Source organism: Typha angustifolia, chromosome 7 (assembly GCF_048772165.1).
Source record: "Typha angustifolia cultivar Huaian chromosome 7, ASM4877216v1, whole genome shotgun sequence".
Classification (NCBI taxonomy): domain Eukaryota; kingdom Viridiplantae; phylum Streptophyta; class Magnoliopsida; order Poales; family Typhaceae; genus Typha; species Typha angustifolia.
Window position 1 is genome coordinate 3,359,283 of NC_133245.1, and position 15,790 is coordinate 3,375,072.

At 38.3% G+C, this 15,790-nt stretch overlaps 2 protein-coding genes across 4 annotated transcripts; one reads left to right on the plus strand and one right to left on the minus strand.

The window, feature by feature from the left end:
* Positions 1–2,542: 2,542 nt before the first annotated feature.
* On the plus strand, positions 2,543–5,532 carry LOC140762760 (fasciclin-like arabinogalactan protein 16). Its single transcript, XM_073100698.1, has 2 exons — positions 2,543–3,983; positions 5,146–5,532. The coding sequence occupies exons 1-2, from the start codon at positions 2,558–2,560 to the stop codon at positions 5,217–5,219; spliced, it is 1,500 nt and encodes a 499-aa protein (XP_072956799.1). The 5' UTR covers positions 2,543–2,557; the 3' UTR covers positions 5,220–5,532.
* A 5,030-nt stretch (positions 5,533–10,562) lies between these two features.
* On the minus strand, positions 10,563–14,602 carry LOC140763244 (protein YABBY 2-like). Of its 3 annotated transcripts, none has more exons than XM_073101343.1 (6): positions 14,352–14,594; positions 12,106–12,249; positions 11,624–11,744; positions 11,310–11,358; positions 11,104–11,179; positions 10,563–10,765 (listed from the first exon to the last, which is right to left on the minus strand). In XM_073101343.1, exons 1-6 carry the CDS (start codon positions 14,439–14,441, stop codon positions 10,652–10,654), a joined length of 594 nt encoding a protein of 197 aa, XP_072957444.1. In that variant the 5' UTR covers positions 14,442–14,594; the 3' UTR covers positions 10,563–10,651. The 3 variants fall into 3 exon arrangements, with proteins under 3 accessions (XP_072957444.1, XP_072957445.1, XP_072957446.1); XM_073101344.1 differs by having other exon boundaries at positions 12,130–12,249; positions 14,352–14,586; XM_073101345.1 differs by lacking the exon at positions 10,563–10,765 and adding an exon at positions 10,843–10,997 and having other exon boundaries at positions 14,352–14,602.
* Between the last annotated feature and the right edge of the window lie 1,188 nt (positions 14,603–15,790).

Genomic DNA, 15,790 nt, shown 5'->3' on the forward strand with positions numbered 1-15,790 from the left:
GACATGGGAAATAAGAGCTAATTATATGTCGACTATAAGCAACCAAATTACTTAATGTCACAAAATTAATAGTAATCACATGCAGGAAGTCATAGTAAACGGTGGAGTGGAGAACTGAATATGAAAATAGATTCGTTGACATGGCATTAGTTAAAAAAGACTGGAAGCTCTTAATTAAACTAAAATCATTATTAAGATTAAGCCCTTATGGTTAGGTTAGATTGAGAATTACTCTTTCAACTTTCGTTTGTATCAATCACCTAACTCTTTTATTAATTTAGCTTACATGTTAATGTCTGACTAACATTAATTTTAATATAAAAGGACCTTAGTGCTTGTTTGTTTTATAACAATAATTAGTAAATCATGGCAACGCAGACATTGTGGGATACTATTAAAAAAAGATTTCTTACAAAAAATATATAAATTTATTTTATGCTTCTTTAATCTCAATTGGTATTATTTTACATTTCACATGTTGCCAAAATAAAAGACATAACAAGGAAAAAAACAAACAATTTTAACAACAAAAATTATTTTACGAAAACTAATAACTCGTTTAGTTCGTGCATAAAGTTTTTTAAAGATAATTTTATATGCATCTTTTAAATATAAATTAGGTACTTATATAATTTTTCTCATATTTTATTGTTTGGTTGTAAAGTGTAACGATTGTTTTGAATAAGTTTATATAAGAAATTATGTTTAATTATTAATTATGAATAAGTATATTAATTATACTAAAAATTTTATTTTAAAAATATGTATAATTTTATCGCACCTTCTATATTTGATAAAATTTTGTACATAATTTATCAAGAGATTTACTTTATATAAGATTTGACCAAAATATAGATAAATAAGTATTTGATTGTAAAATAATTTATAAATAAATATCTTCTGTGCATGAACCAAATGCCACCTAATACTTATCATCAGATGCTAAGTCTATTAGTTAGACAAAGTCCACATAACATTTAGTTTTCAATTTACAGAATCAAGTTAGCCTACTCGCTTTCCAAACAGTCTCTTGTCAAACTAAAAGCAACATAAAACATGCTAACTATTTAACAAAGGAAAAAAAGAAACATGAGAAGTATGGAGAGGAAAATGAACAATGTTGAGCAAGAACATGTAAAACTCCACCCAAGGAAAGAAATGCCAGAAGCCAATTTTTTTTAAAATTATTTTCAGAAAAACACTTTAAAACTTGGTCTAATTATGAGAAGATAAATATATTTTCTTCTTTGAAAAAAAAAATGTAGTAATTAAGAACGGTAACAATCTTTTGGAAAGGAGACCAAACGGGTCAAATACATCGTTAGTAGTCATATTTAATTCTAAAATGGCGGGAAGGGACAAAAACTCCTCCTCGCTTTCGATTTCCTTTCCCTCCTCATTTGAAAAAAGTTAAAATAGAATGATAAAAGAATCCCCGCGAGTACGGCTCCAGTCCAGTGCCATTCCTCGTGTCCCCATACATAATCGTAACGCCAAGCCACCGACACCACCACACCGCCTCCGTTCCTTTCCGTGATTTCTTCCGCACACGAATCTTAGAGCAGAGCGAGACCAAACGAAAACAGCGCCGTCCGACCTAATTTAATACCAACCCTCCGATCCCGCCTCCTTCCATCCTGATGGCGACTAACAATTTCCCGGCTGGCGAGACGTCGCCCTCCTACTTAAACAATTCTCCCTTAATTTATTTATCTAAATCCTCTCCGTATAAAAAAAAACACTCGGAAATAAAAAGAAGTTGATATTTTGTTAAAACAAAAAGGGAAGAAGTATGCTGGTGGAAGTCAGAGGCTACAACGACAGCTCATCTTTCATTTCCTTCAAATGTCTAATATGCCCTTCAACAACCGCCCCTCTCGTTCACATGCGGAGGGGCAATTTTGTCCGCGCGAGCTCGTCTCGGGTCTACTTCGGAGTTTTACTTCGAAGCATCGCGACAAGGGTGAAAGGGTAACCGTACCTTACGGACCAAGTTACTATTCTACCCAACCCACGTGCTTCTGCAGCGTGCTTATGTCTCTGGGAATTAATGGATTAGCGAGGGTAAACAAAGGGAAAGGTTCAAGTCAGAGGCAATAAAGACAGCTCAGCGTCCACTCTTCGACACTGTAAAATGTCTCACTTACCCTTAAACAGCTCTTTATTTCTCGTAGATGGTGGAGGGCATAGTTGTACAAAGCGAGTTATTTACCGACGCGTGGATTTTACTTCGCAGTTTGGCGACCTTGTGAATGGGTGTATAGTAGCTTAAATGTCTAATTACTGTTCTACCCTAACCGCGTGCATCAGTTGTCTGCTTACTTGATAGGAAATTTAGCAATTGGTGAGAATAGAAAGGTCATTTGGAAATTAATACCTGGATCACACGTTAAGTCGTGCCGCTTCGCAGATCACGAGACCGCGAGCTGGGTTGGCCAAGAAGCCTTGCGACCGACGGTCGTGGTCCCCACCACCAGCCTGTCTTTACGCATCGGCATACCGCCACGTGTACGTTCTCGCTCCCCGCGTACCCCGCTGGCTTATAAACAACAAATCCATGAAAAGAAAACAAAGAGCAGTTAATTCCCACTCCCAAGTCCTCCTCTTCCTCCTCCACTCTACACCACCCAAAGCAAAAGCAAAAGAGAAGGGAAAGGAAAAAGGAGAAAGCTTTGTAGGGTTTCTTGGCGCCGACGCCATGAATTCAGGCGTCTTCTTCATCTACCTCCTCGCCATCTCCGCCGCATTGCCGTCGTCCTTCGCGGCCGCAGGTGGTGGCGCTGGATCCGGCTCTGGAGGTATCAACTCCAACTCCGTCCTTGTGGCGCTTCTAGATTCGCACTACACGGAGCTCGCCGAGCTCGTCGAGAAGGCCCTCCTCCTCCAAACCCTAGAGGACGCCGTCGGACGCCACAATGTCACCATCTTCGCCCCCCGCAATGAAGCCCTTGAGCGCGACCTCGACCCTGAGTTCAAGCGCTTCCTCCTCGAGCCCCGCAACCTAAAGGCTCTCCAAACCCTAATCCTCTCCCACGTCCTCCCCTCCCGGATTGGATCCGCCTCCTGGCCCAAATCCGACCCATTCCCACACCCCACCCTCGCCGGCGGCGACCTCCTCCACCTCGCCTCTGACCTCCGCGTCGGCCACGCCGCCATCGTTCACCCAGATGCCGTCGTACGCCCAGATGGCGTCATCCATGGCGTCGACCGCCTGCTCGTTCCCAGATCCGTCCAGGAGGACTTCAACCGCCGGAGGAGCCTCGCCGCTATCTCGGCCGTGCTCCCAACCGGAGCCCCGGAAGTCGATCCGCGAACCCACCGCCTGAAGAAGCCCGCCCCACCCGTCCCCGCCGGAGCCCCTCCGGTCCTCCCGATCTACGATGCTATGGCCCCGGGCCCCTCCATCGCACCGGCGCCGGCTCCAGGTCCCGGATCCGGCAAGCACTATTTCGACGGCGAGAGCCAGGTCAAGGACTTCATCCAAACTCTCCTCCTCTACGGCGGCTACAACGAGCTCGCCGACATCTTGGTGAATCTCACCTCCCTGGCCACCGAGATGGGGAGGCTGGTCTCCGAAGGCTACGTCCTCACCGTCCTCGCTCCAAACGACGAAGCCATGGCGAGATTGACCACGGATCAGCTCAGCGAGCCGGGTGCGCCGGAGCAGATCGTGTACTACCACTTGGTCCCGGAGTACCAGACGGAAGAGAGCATGTACAACGCCGTGAGGAGGTTCGGGAAAGTGAGGTACGACACTCTCCGGTTGCCGCACAAGGTAGTGGCGAGGGAGGCGGATGGATCGGTCAAGTTTGGGCAAGGAGAAGGGTCAGCTTACCTCTTCGATCCGGACATCTACACCGACGGGAGGATCTCGGTGCAGGGGATCGATGCTGTTCTTTTCCCGCCGGAGGAGGTGACTCCGGCCACCGCCGTCGTTCCGGCGGTGACGAAGCCGCCGGTTGCTAAATCCAAGCTCAGGAGAGGTCAGTGGTTGCCATTTACTTTCCCTTTCTCTCTAATCTGGTGAAATTTCTCGTTAATTGCTTAATTCCATAAAATGTGGTTCGATTTGGGGATCTTTGAGTCGTCTCCGCTTGGGATCAGACTGCTGTAGCACGGATATTCCGGCCATTACTTTCATTTTCTTTTATAATTTTTAATTTCTGTCCATAAAATATATTACTGAAGGCTTAGAGAGGTAATTTGCAAATATAATATGAAACGTAGGTGGTAAATAAATTTTAACTACTAGATCCAACTGTAGTCACCCACGGGTTGTCATAAATTTATAATCTCTTTTTCTGGCGAGTACTTTGTTGAGTTTTATTATGTGGGCTCGTAGCCTCCTAGTTGAAAAGCATCTGCTTTGCCCACTCGACTTGTCGGTGGGCTTGTTTGTTGGTTGGAAAGTCGTACTCTCTTTTACCTTTTCTTTTTATTAATTTTTGTCATGCATTTTTTTTTTCATAGTATGAATTTTAGCTGTTAGGAGGGTGACGTGTCTTTTTCTCTGAATATACGCCAATATTTTATTGATGATTAGGAACTTTCTTAGAAGATATTCTTCATATTTTGCTGATTTGCTCTTTGGTTGGGAAATACTTCTCCAATATTTACATCGACATCCTGAGATTGTTATAGATATATAATATTTTAAGAGTTTATATGAGCTTAAAAGAATTTGAGGAGGGGTACGGTCTTTAATGATAAATATGAGAATAAGGTCTCGAGTCTTGAGAGGGGGGTATACGTGCAAACGCCGTAAAGGGCGTTTCTAACCTGGATTTGGTAAGTAGTTGGTGAGTTGAATATGCGTACTCAGAAGTTGGTACAAAAATAACTTGTGCTTGCCGGCTAGCCTAGCCCTGTCGGTGTGGTGTATGGTGGGGGGTCTTTTTCTTTTTAATTTTAAATATTATACACCTTATTATTTTCTCCTTCGCACACTTTAATTTGCTGGTGACTTTTAGCTGTCAGGAAGGCAACATGTCATCGTCTCCATATGTCATGTGAAAAGAATAATGCCAAAGATGTTGCTCAAGAAACATTATGTTTTTATTTTTCTAACAAAGTTTTAGAACCATTCCAATTGTTTCGACTACTAACTATTACGTCTTTCTTTCTTTTGTTTTTTAAATGGTGCAGGGAAATTAATGGAAGCTACGTGCAACGTGTTAGGCACCCTTGGTCAGCGTTCTCGTTTCACTACGTGCCAATAGGATAATTGCGCAAATACACAGAAAATGGTAGACCAAATTGGGGCGACAAAATTTCCTACCCCCCAGAAGAATTCCTTAGTTAATTACTTAATAATAAAGAGAGGGGGGTAGAGGGTCAAAAAAAAGAAAAAAGAACCAAAAAAAAAAAAAAGAGTGTGTTGTATGCTAAAATTGTTCATACCGGAGCCTGCCTGATGTTTGTATGCATGGTCGTGTATAGCGAAATGTTTTTGTTGTTCGATCTGTCTGTCTTCCACAATTTTATTTTGATCTTGGAAAACAATTCGCAATATATTCTTTCATCTTAAATTTATATGTCATACTCTCCTTTCTACTGGCTGCTAGATTCGTATTCGATCGTTGGGTCTGATTCGATGTTCGAAAGAAGTAGGCTTTGATCACGATGCATGAACTACCAAATAGAAAAGGAATGTAATAATATTAGACTATTACATATGTATTATATGTATGCATATTAATAAGTATTTATTAAGTCTTGCGAAGCAACCAATTATTGAGCTTTGTGCATGTTTGGTGGCGACTGAACGTGAGGACATCACCAAATCGGACAGAGCTGGCCTGTAGTGCAATGTGGATCCACTACAGGCATTGGTTTGTATAAAATGGGAAAAATAATACCAGCCCCTTGGCCCTTGTTTGTGAATCCAGTGCCAGGTGGTCGACAAAGACATAGCATGCCCAGTTCAGAGACAGCTTTCTTTTGGACAAGAGACAGCTAAGCATGGCCGCCGGGTAGACTCAGGCAGGATCACATTTAGGTCAACACGAACACAGACTCACTTATTAAGTTTCTTAGAATGCTAAAACACAAACATAATTTATTTATTTAGAAAGTTATAGATTGATGAATATAAATGAGTTCATATTCTAACTCAGACTCAATTATATCAAACTCATATCTGTTTAAAAATATTTAGATTAGTGTCGGATAAGAAATTATCAATATTCACACAATCGATGCTTTGATGCATATTACGAACCGAAACAATCGGTCGCCTGCACAGAATCCCAATCCAACCGGATCTGCCTACCAACAGTATATCGGGTTTGGATCACGATGTACCCGTATACAAATTTCGTACACCGTAAGCTCCTAGACCTCGATCACATTACGTATATATATACCCGTCTCAAGAGTTCTTGGTTCCCTCCCTCTCGCCCGCCTTTCCCTCTCTCGCTCTCTTCGATCTCGCTCGTTATCTTCCATGGATACGCGGCTCTACGAGGGAGGCGTCGGCGGAAAGATCACCAGTGCCGCATCCGAAATCTTCTCCTTCGTCTTTAGGAATTGGATTCTCGCGCCGCCACCAGCTCAAGGTTGGGTTGACTAATTATTTATTTGTTGGTTTAGGGTTTGAATGAATTTGGCTTCGTTGTGGTGATCTTACACGACTGGCGATGTGATCGATCTTTATATGTTCAAAGTAGTCTTTGACTAATATGTGCGATAAAGGTGTTCTGTTTATTGCTGCTTGCTCGAAGCGTTCTTGATTCAACTTGGAAGACGTATATTTGTTGGTTGAGTTAGTAATTGTTATATTTTGATTAAATTAGCAATCTTGATGGAGTATCTGCGTGGTTCCGAGCATTGAATATATAATTTCTTACCTTTTCGTTAATTTTCATGATGTTTTATATCTTTCTGGAACTCTCAGTTCAACTTCAACTTACTAGTGGTTAACTGTCTACTTGGAATCTGTAATTGAACAGCATGGATTGCATCTCTTTGCTGAAACAATTGTAGGTTATGTTCTTGATAACGACCCATGTGAAAATCGAGTCAGCTTCCTTCTAAATTTAATGCTCCAAAGTGTTGTTGAAAATCTGAAGAATTTTCTCCATGCATAATTATGCATGTACTCTTTCAATTTGATAGTTTAATTTTCTCCGAAAATGATTCTTAATGTCCATCAAAATCGGATGCATGTAGCTTTTCAATTTGATAGTGATGTACATCAAATCTTATTCTCTTTTAGTATGAGCTTTCATCAATGACTAGTTAGGTTGTGACAAATGTAAATAATTGGGGTGTTGAGTCATTGCAATCTTGACTGTCTAGTAGGGTTGTCGTAAATTGATTTATGATAAATGTTTGTTAGCTCTTTGTTTTTATCCCCATATACCAAAATTTGTCAGTAAACATTCGATATTTGTCACGCTAAGCAATAGCCCAAAACAACTAGCCATTATAACAGTTGCTTCTTTCTATGCCACCATATCAGTAAGTTCTCATGGCATACTGTTATATCAATTCTCAGTTCATTTATGCAACTATAGGAGAAGATGATTCCTTTTATCACTATCATTCTCAATATTTTTTTTTTGTTGTTGTCTCTATAAGATTTTCCTGTATGATTGGATCCCCTTATAGTATTCTCTTGCAGGTCCTCAAATGACAAAGTTGTGTTATGGATAGTGAAATTGGATCTTTAGGTCCTACAAACAGAAATATGATCTCTCCTTTGATTGAAAGACACCCAACTCATTATAGATATCTCCTTTCTAATCGTCCAGGCAGAATTGATGAAGGTGTTGCCGAACATCATGCATCATCCATTCTTCTCAATCTCAAAGTTCTACACACGGGCATAAAGAATAGAACCAGAGATAGTAGAATATGTAATTGTATTGCTCCACCTGAGTCTAACAGGGATGGCCATGAAAGTACAGAACCAGCTTGATAAACTAGTGTCTTCATCAAAGGAGAAACTATCTGAAACAAAGTCTAATTTCCCAAGGACTCACTGGATCTGGAGGATAATGATAGTTCGAGGGGGGCTTTGAAAAATGAATTAAGTTGTTCTAAAGATTTCAGAGCACAAGGATCGGTGTTCCGAAATAGCAACTGCAGAGAGGGCTTTGTTTTCTTCATCCAAAAGCATGCCTTACTCAAATTTAAGTTTGACAAGTGAGGATGACAAGATATCTTTGGTTGGGCCTGTTCTTGCTGTTGAAAGTGCTGATTTTACCTTCTCTGATGTGCCTGTTCCTATAATTCATTCTCGGGCACCTGCAATCACTACTATGGCAGTACCATCATGTGATAGTTCAGCATCAATTTGCTTTTCTGCTTTGTCTTTTGGTGCTTCTGCCTCTCCATGCTTAAGCAATGACTCGGTGCATTAATCCTCACCAACACTTGCAGTTCCTACTACCAAAAATTCTCCACTATCACAGTGACCTGAACATTACCAGCAGTTTGCGGATCTCATCTGCTGATCCATCAGTTTCTAGTGTTCCTTCTTTTCATTTTGAATCTAGTACCAGGATGTCTTCCCGCATTTCAGCTTCTGCACCATTTACATAAATCAGGGGCTACATGACTTGAAGGAAAACCTGTCAGTGCACTAGAACATCTGCATTTTTCTAACACTGTCAACAGTACATCATTCTGATTACCTCTCGACATGTTCAAGCACTGACATTAGTGGAGCAATTTTAAACATGGAAAGCAGCTCGATTGCTCCAGTAGTGCCAACTCTATGCTCAAGCATGATAGGCACTCAGTCTGCTCTTGCACCATCAGTGGCCTTTATGGGTTCCAAGCCTTTTAATTCAAGCTCTTCTTCTATGCGTCAAAGAATTGTTGAAGATAAACGAGATAACCAACGTGGAAAGAAATAGCAAAATAGGACATGCGCTGCCTCAAGAATTCTCGATCATCCTCTTGTAGCCTATTATAAGAAGTCAAGAGAGAAGTGGAATTTTTTTTTTCCACCAATGTGCTCAAATTAGGCGCGACTTTGCTTACATTTCCTATTGGAACCAGCAAGCTCCTAAGATGTTAATGTAATTGGTCCTTACATTTCTCTTACTTTTGGTGGTTGCCATGGAACAAGCTTTTATGTTACTGCTGGCTTTAGCTCCTCAAGTTATTGTAACATGGAATAATGTATAGTTTACCAAATATGATTTTCTCCTGCCTATGAATTTTGTGGTACATGCCATCACTTTGCTTCTTAATTACTAGTGTCTGCTGCTATATTACACAGCAACCTTAGTATGTACACTTTTATGCACATAATGCAGAATTAGGCTACCTTATATATATATATATATATATATATATATATATATATATATGTATATATAGTGGTGTTCAAAATATAAGTTATACATGCATATAGTATATGCCTCGAGGACTTATTCCTTGCCCAACTTTTGGCTGGCTTTTTGGCTTTATCTCATGATAAATCTTATCGATCCAATTGGATGATACCTCGCAGTTCGCACTAGAAGAAAGATGCCCGTTTCTTTTTGCATCCACACCCTTGGGTTACTTAATATTGCAAATCTCGCCCTCGTTGGCACGTTTTCTCTCTGGGAATAAAAAGAATTACACTTAATTTTAATCAGGTAGGGTAAACCCAAGCTTGGCAATCTGGTCTGATTTCAAGTATAATTCACTAGATGGTCCATAATTTGGTGGAGCCTGTCATAATTCATATCTGAAGGGGTCCATGCAAAATCTTTGTGGCATCTAAACTTTGACTGGTGATTTGTTTGAGTGATGCAAAGTTTGCAAAGTTATTTTTGGCCCTCTCTTTTGGCATCTTTACTTAGTGGGTAAAGGCAGAGAATATTCAAGGAAAAAATACAAAGCATATGTTAGCAAAACCATGTTTGGAGTTTAGTGACTGCCAGTATCTCATTCTGAGGCAGTACTATTGAATGAGACACTTCAGTATTTTAACATCCCATAACTCTCTCTTTCTCTCTCTCTCTCTCTCTCTTTCTCACACGCAACCTAGAAACGATTATCTTCTCGTATGTTAATACAAATAGAAACTCGATCATGTTATTTAATAATATACAAACTTCTATAGAGCATTAACTGAAACCTTTCATAACGATAGATGATAATGTACGCAGCTTTTGATTGATAACATTTATAATTCTATTCATCTCTCGTGTAGCTTGATCATTCTTTTAGTAGCATCTCAGACTCCTACACCATATCTAAGAGCACATCTAGATTGACTACATGCATGGCATGGTTTTATTTCTAACTTGTAAGTAAAAGGTAAAAGGAATAGTTCTGCTTGCAATATATGTTCATTAATTTCTTCTGCGGAGAAAAATAATGAACCCTAAGAACTGCCTCCCTTTCTCACGGCTTTTGTCTGAGGACCAATTGGATTGATGGCAAACATCTAGCTATTATTAATTACACGACAGAAGAAAATTAGTTAAACTTTTTTTACAAGTTAACCTATCTAATGTAAGGTATGTCAAAGTGATTGTTCATCCTTTGTGACAAAAGATCACCTTTTTCTTCGCGAATTAATTAAAGATCTCAAAACAAAGAACATGGATAGATGGTTATTGAAATTAGGACATCACAAATTTAACTTATTTGTCACAAGTTCAACAAACAGATAAGATAGCAACTACTCATAATATACATCATATCAATAGAAACGCTGAGATTTTTGCAGCCCTGTCGCGGAAATTGTATCATCCAGCTTCCGTTGCTTATTACCGTCGACCGTTAGCCCGAAATGGATGTGTGGAAAATGGGCCCACTGCATATAAGCAAGCAATTCTGCAATTCTTAACAATCTAAATAGAAAATGAGGCCAAGAAATACTATAATTGGAGCTATAAAAGGCATGCAAAGGGCAAATATTTGAAGATATTCATATATATATATATATATATATATATATATATAAGGGAAATTATTTTTAAGGAACATGGCATACTCATGATTTTTTCCTTACATCATAACTTGCTAGACAGTGAGATAATTTTGGCCTGTAATATTTCCATTAGTCAGGTATGATGATAAATAATTACTACCTTAAATTAATCATGGATAATTTATCTCCATTGATCAGCCCAAAGGCATTTATTCACTTACATTCTTTGCTGCGGCGCTGAAAGCTTCCTTGTGGCTAATCTCAGGATTTTTAGCCTTTATCCTTTGTATCTCCTCCCTATGAAAAGAACAATTAAATCAATCCTGCATCCTTACATGGTTTCATAATGAATTTTACATAATCATGATAAATAAACCTTACAAGAAGTATTACACAAAATTAACAAGGATTGATTTGGAAAGCTCACTTGATAAATCTATTATAAGCAGATGGAACACGCTGTCTCTTCTGGATGGCTGGTTAAGGAAAAGCATTAGCTAAACCATCAAGACAAATTATATAACTGAAGATTTCCAAGCTTGCTTTAGTATATATTTGTCAGTATTTCTTGCATTCAAATTAATTAGGAAAAAAAAAATCCTTCTTGAGATGTATGCAGGGAAGTTCACATTCTTTAAACCAAAGTTAAGAGATTGTGTTTGTTGTTGTACAGAAACTCTAGAATGCTATGCACTAATAATATTTGAAGTCAGATGAGAACAAAACATAGAAAAGGCTTACAGCGAATGGGTAGCATTTGCTGTTGATTGCTTTGAGACGAGTACACTATTGGCCGTGCCCTATTACATTTGGAAGATGATCCACTCTCTACTCGAGTATCATGGGATCCAATGTTATCCACCTGCATATTCTCCCACCACCAAAGAAACAATAACCATGTCTTTCAATACTCCACATGTAGGTCGTAGTAGTGGTACATTTAAACTTTAGAGAGAGGATTGATATATAGAACTTTTTCCTCACAACATTAGGAAAAAAAAAACTCTAATACTTGTAGTATAACTGGTTTACAAATGTATTTTTTTAAAGTAGTTCTTTTCAATGTTCTAGGAGAGAGGAGTACTGTAGACTCGTAGAATATAGTAAAACAGTAGAAGAAGTACAGTGAACAAAAGGAGGAAGAAATGAGAGAGAAACAATCTTAGTTTCTTCTTTGTTATTAAATCAAATCATCCTGTAAAAATAATTCCACAACTTTATACCCGGATAGAAAGGAGATTTTCAACCTGAAGATCTTGAGGTGGGAGTGTTTGAAGCAAACCTCCCATATTGACAGGCAACAGATTGGCACAGTGCCCGCATCGAACAGTTACGATGTTTAGTAAACTGTGGCTTGGGACACTAACCTGAATCATAAAGAAGGCTCCGTTAGTATTTTGTGGAATGAATAATAAGTTCATCTTTAGAGAGAAGATAAAAAAATAAAGCTTAAATGACTAACACTGCTCTTACAACAGCTACTCTGAGGAAATAAGTACACGCAAGCATAACATGATACTTAAAGTTGATGAAATCTTTGTAAGAGGTGCTACCAATTAGTTTCAAGAGCTCAGATATCCATGAATGTAGTATTATTACTCATGGCAGTACTACAAGGAGGAACAGAGAAAGGAGGACTAAAGAACAACCAAAGGAGATAATAAAACAAAGAAGAAGAAGAAGAAGAAGAAGAAGAAGAAGAAGAAGAAAATAAATAAATATTGAAAAGTTGTAGTAAAAAAAATGAAGCAACAACTGATCGATTAAGAAATAGGGCACAAAAATTTCTCTTATATTGCATGCTCTCTTTCTATTCTATGATCTATCGCATCTATCACATCTGAAATGGAATAACTTTTCCAAATGTTTGCTTTTATGCGTTCAAAACCTGGAGGAGCTGTAGTCTGTCTATCTCTGCAAAAGGAAGAGGTGTGCATGCAAAAGCTTAAGCACTCACTCCAAGACCCAGAACAAAGAGGAGACCCATCATCAGAGTTGTGAAGGGTACTCTAACCTTAACATAAAAGTGAGAAAGCAATTTGAAAAAGTATAGTAAGGATCTGATCGAGCTCCTTGATGCCAATTAATTCCTTCGGGTTAAAAACCACTGAATGTCATCTTCCCTCTTCTTTCCGCACCCTTCTGATCAGTACTCTCTCTTGGACTTCTCCAAAGTGAATAAAAGCACCTAAAAGCTTTACCAGCATCAAGATAAAAGAGAAGAAAACGACATGACAAACCGACCCACTCTCTGTACCTTGGATTATATATTGTAATTTCCCAAAAGGAACATAGTATTATTATATATATATATATATATATATATATATTGTAGAGAGAGAGAGAGGACAACTTTAGCAGTCACAGAAAAGCAATGAGAAGTTATGGCACGATTACACTAGATAAGCTCTAAGAATGTTGAATAAGAGAAATAATATTGATATGTAGCATTTAAGGCCATTTTCAGGAATGCACTCAGTCTTCTGCATGCTGTTCTTAAATCAAAGATGAATAATAACTATCATAATTGTACTTTAATGAACAAAGAAAGAGTGTTAGATCATGTCCCAGCTAAACTAGTAATGTGTTGATCTCATGATCTCAAGAATCCAGTTTCTTTAGCTATGCATTTTTATGACATTTTTATACATGACATCAAATGTTGAAAATTTGGGAATTTACACATATGATGAATGAAGAGACATCACTAATTCTCAATTCATGGATGCACACGTCTCTCCGCCATACAAAAGTGAGCCCCATTATTGATACAAGCTATATAAGTTTCCTTCAAGCGAATTGTAAAAATGAAAAGAAAAAAATGCAGTTTTTTTACCAATTGATTTCTATTATAAGATATTTAGATATTTCTTTTGTATCTTACTCATGTCTTTGAAACAACCAGAGTTAAGGATTAACGAAATTATTTTTTTGAATATATAAGATAGCTAGGTTTCAAGAGTTTCTCAAGTACATGGAGCTCTATAACCTTAGTCTCATATGTAGCAGATCTTCTGAAGCAACTATAAAAAGGGCTCACTAAGGGTACAGAAACATAATTGTCTACACCTTATCTCTGGAAATCTAATACCTTAAATGAAATCCGTAGAACAATTTAAGTTACAAAAAAATTATTATAGAATCCCGTATAATTTGTGCTAAAAGCCTAAAAGAGGTAGACATGCAGTTGCCTACAAAGAAGCCATACGCATCTCATCTTCTACTTCTACATGAAGAACTAATTAAATCACTTAGAAGCTATCAAGGTCTCAATCTCTACACAAAAAGAACAAACTTTTGTCATCGTAAGAAGCTTCCGAAGATTACACTCTTGACTCTTCTATGTGATACTTAGAAAAATAATAAAATCAACAACTCCACTTGGGATCTAGAGAGAGAGAGAGAGAGAGAGAGAGAGAGAGAGAGAGAGAGGAGGAAGAGAAGAAGAAGAATAAAATACGATCGATACCGCGAGGTTGGTGTTGCAGAAGTTGCAGTGGACGTAGCAAACGTGATCAGATGCAACACTTGACGACATTTTTTCCGAGCTCTGGAGCATGAGGAAGCCAAGGAAATGTTTAAGAGGATATAAGAGAGGAGAAAGAAAAAGAAAAAGAAAAAGGAAGCAAGAGATGGGCTTCTAGCAAAAGGCTAGCGCCATCGTTTTATGCATAAGATGTGGAAGGAGAGAGAGAGAGAGAGAGCTTTCCTCTTTTTCTTGTTTTGTTTTGTTCTTTGATGAACGAACGTACGAGAAGGGTAGTGGAAGAAAAATAACCTGGAGTTGGAGGGGGCAAACTGCAAAAAGTAATTATGAGTGGTTTTCGGATTGGAGGAGAGGAAGTGGGAAGGGTAATGATTGATAGAATGAGTGGGTGGCAGTCTACTGCTCTCACCCCCTTCATTTTACACAATTGCCCCTGTGACTAAACTATAGAAAAATTCCCTCCCTTCTCTAATAGTAGTAGTAGTAGTAGTAACACACGTTGCTTATACATAATTACTTGGCAGCTCATGATTCGTTATTAACCCCCCCCTCTCTATTAAGCTAAGAACACGTAGGCCCTCGAGTCAAATACCTCCGTCCCTCCCTAGTCCCTCCCATCCCATATGTGTTGATAGAAAAATAGTAAAGTAATCATTTTCTATCCTTTTTCTTTTACTAAATTAAAGATAAACTAGTCACTAAAGCATTTTAAATTGATGATGTGATAGTTACGTTGATACTTTTCCTAATTAAATGGATAACTAATAATAAAAGAAAAACACTTCACAAATTGTTTAAATAATTAAAATGATCGATATGGCACAACTAATAAAGAGTTTTTTTTTTCTTTTTGCGTGTAAATATGAGATTTATGCTAAAATTGCCGAGATATATATGCAAATTAATTCCTTCAAACTTTTGATCTCGGGTATTAGATTTCAAGTAAAAGTCCTTCATGGGCCATGGAGCTTGTCAGGTTCATAGGATATATAGCAAAAGGACAATAAATTGCGTAGAAATCTAATGTGATCATATATCAAATCGATTACCAGTTTTGGAATTGCGGCAATGCTCAGAATTGCTTTGCATTGCTTGTCTTAATTAATGGCATCCAAGAGCTGGTGGCCATGAAGAGATAGAAGACAATCGATATGGGCTTATAATGTGAAAGGCTCCTGCTTGACATGGACTAATCGGAAAAGACTGTTTGCATGCATATATATATATATATATATATATATATATGAATCTAAACAGTTCTACAGATGATTTCTTCTCTTATTTTACCCTGAGATAATCTTTCTTGTCAAATCTAATGACATACTAGACTGGATATCTGGAGGTCAAAACCTTTTCATATAATCTTTGTTATTATATGTGATTTTGATATGTTAACAAGCTAAAATGTTATTATTACACCT

Coding starts and splice junctions, on each gene's coding strand:
- LOC140762760 (XM_073100698.1), top strand. CDS start 2,558: ATGAAAAGAAAACAAAGAGCAGTTAATTCCCACTCCCAAGTCCTCCTC. Junction 3,984..5,145: donor TAAATCCAAGCTCAGGAGAG/GTCAGTGGTTGC, acceptor TAAATGGTGCAG/GGAAATTAATGGAAGCTACG.
- LOC140763244 (XM_073101343.1), bottom strand. CDS start 14,441: ATGCTCCAGAGCTCGGAAAAAATGTCGTCAAGTGTTGCATCTGATCAC. Junction 12,250..14,351: donor TCTGCAACACCAACCTCGCG/GTATCGATCGTA, acceptor TTTATGATTCAG/GTTAGTGTCCCAAGCCACAG. Junction 10,766..11,103: donor TCAGCGCCGCAGCAAAGAAT/GTAAGTGAATAA, acceptor GCTTATATGCAG/TGGGCCCATTTTCCACACAT.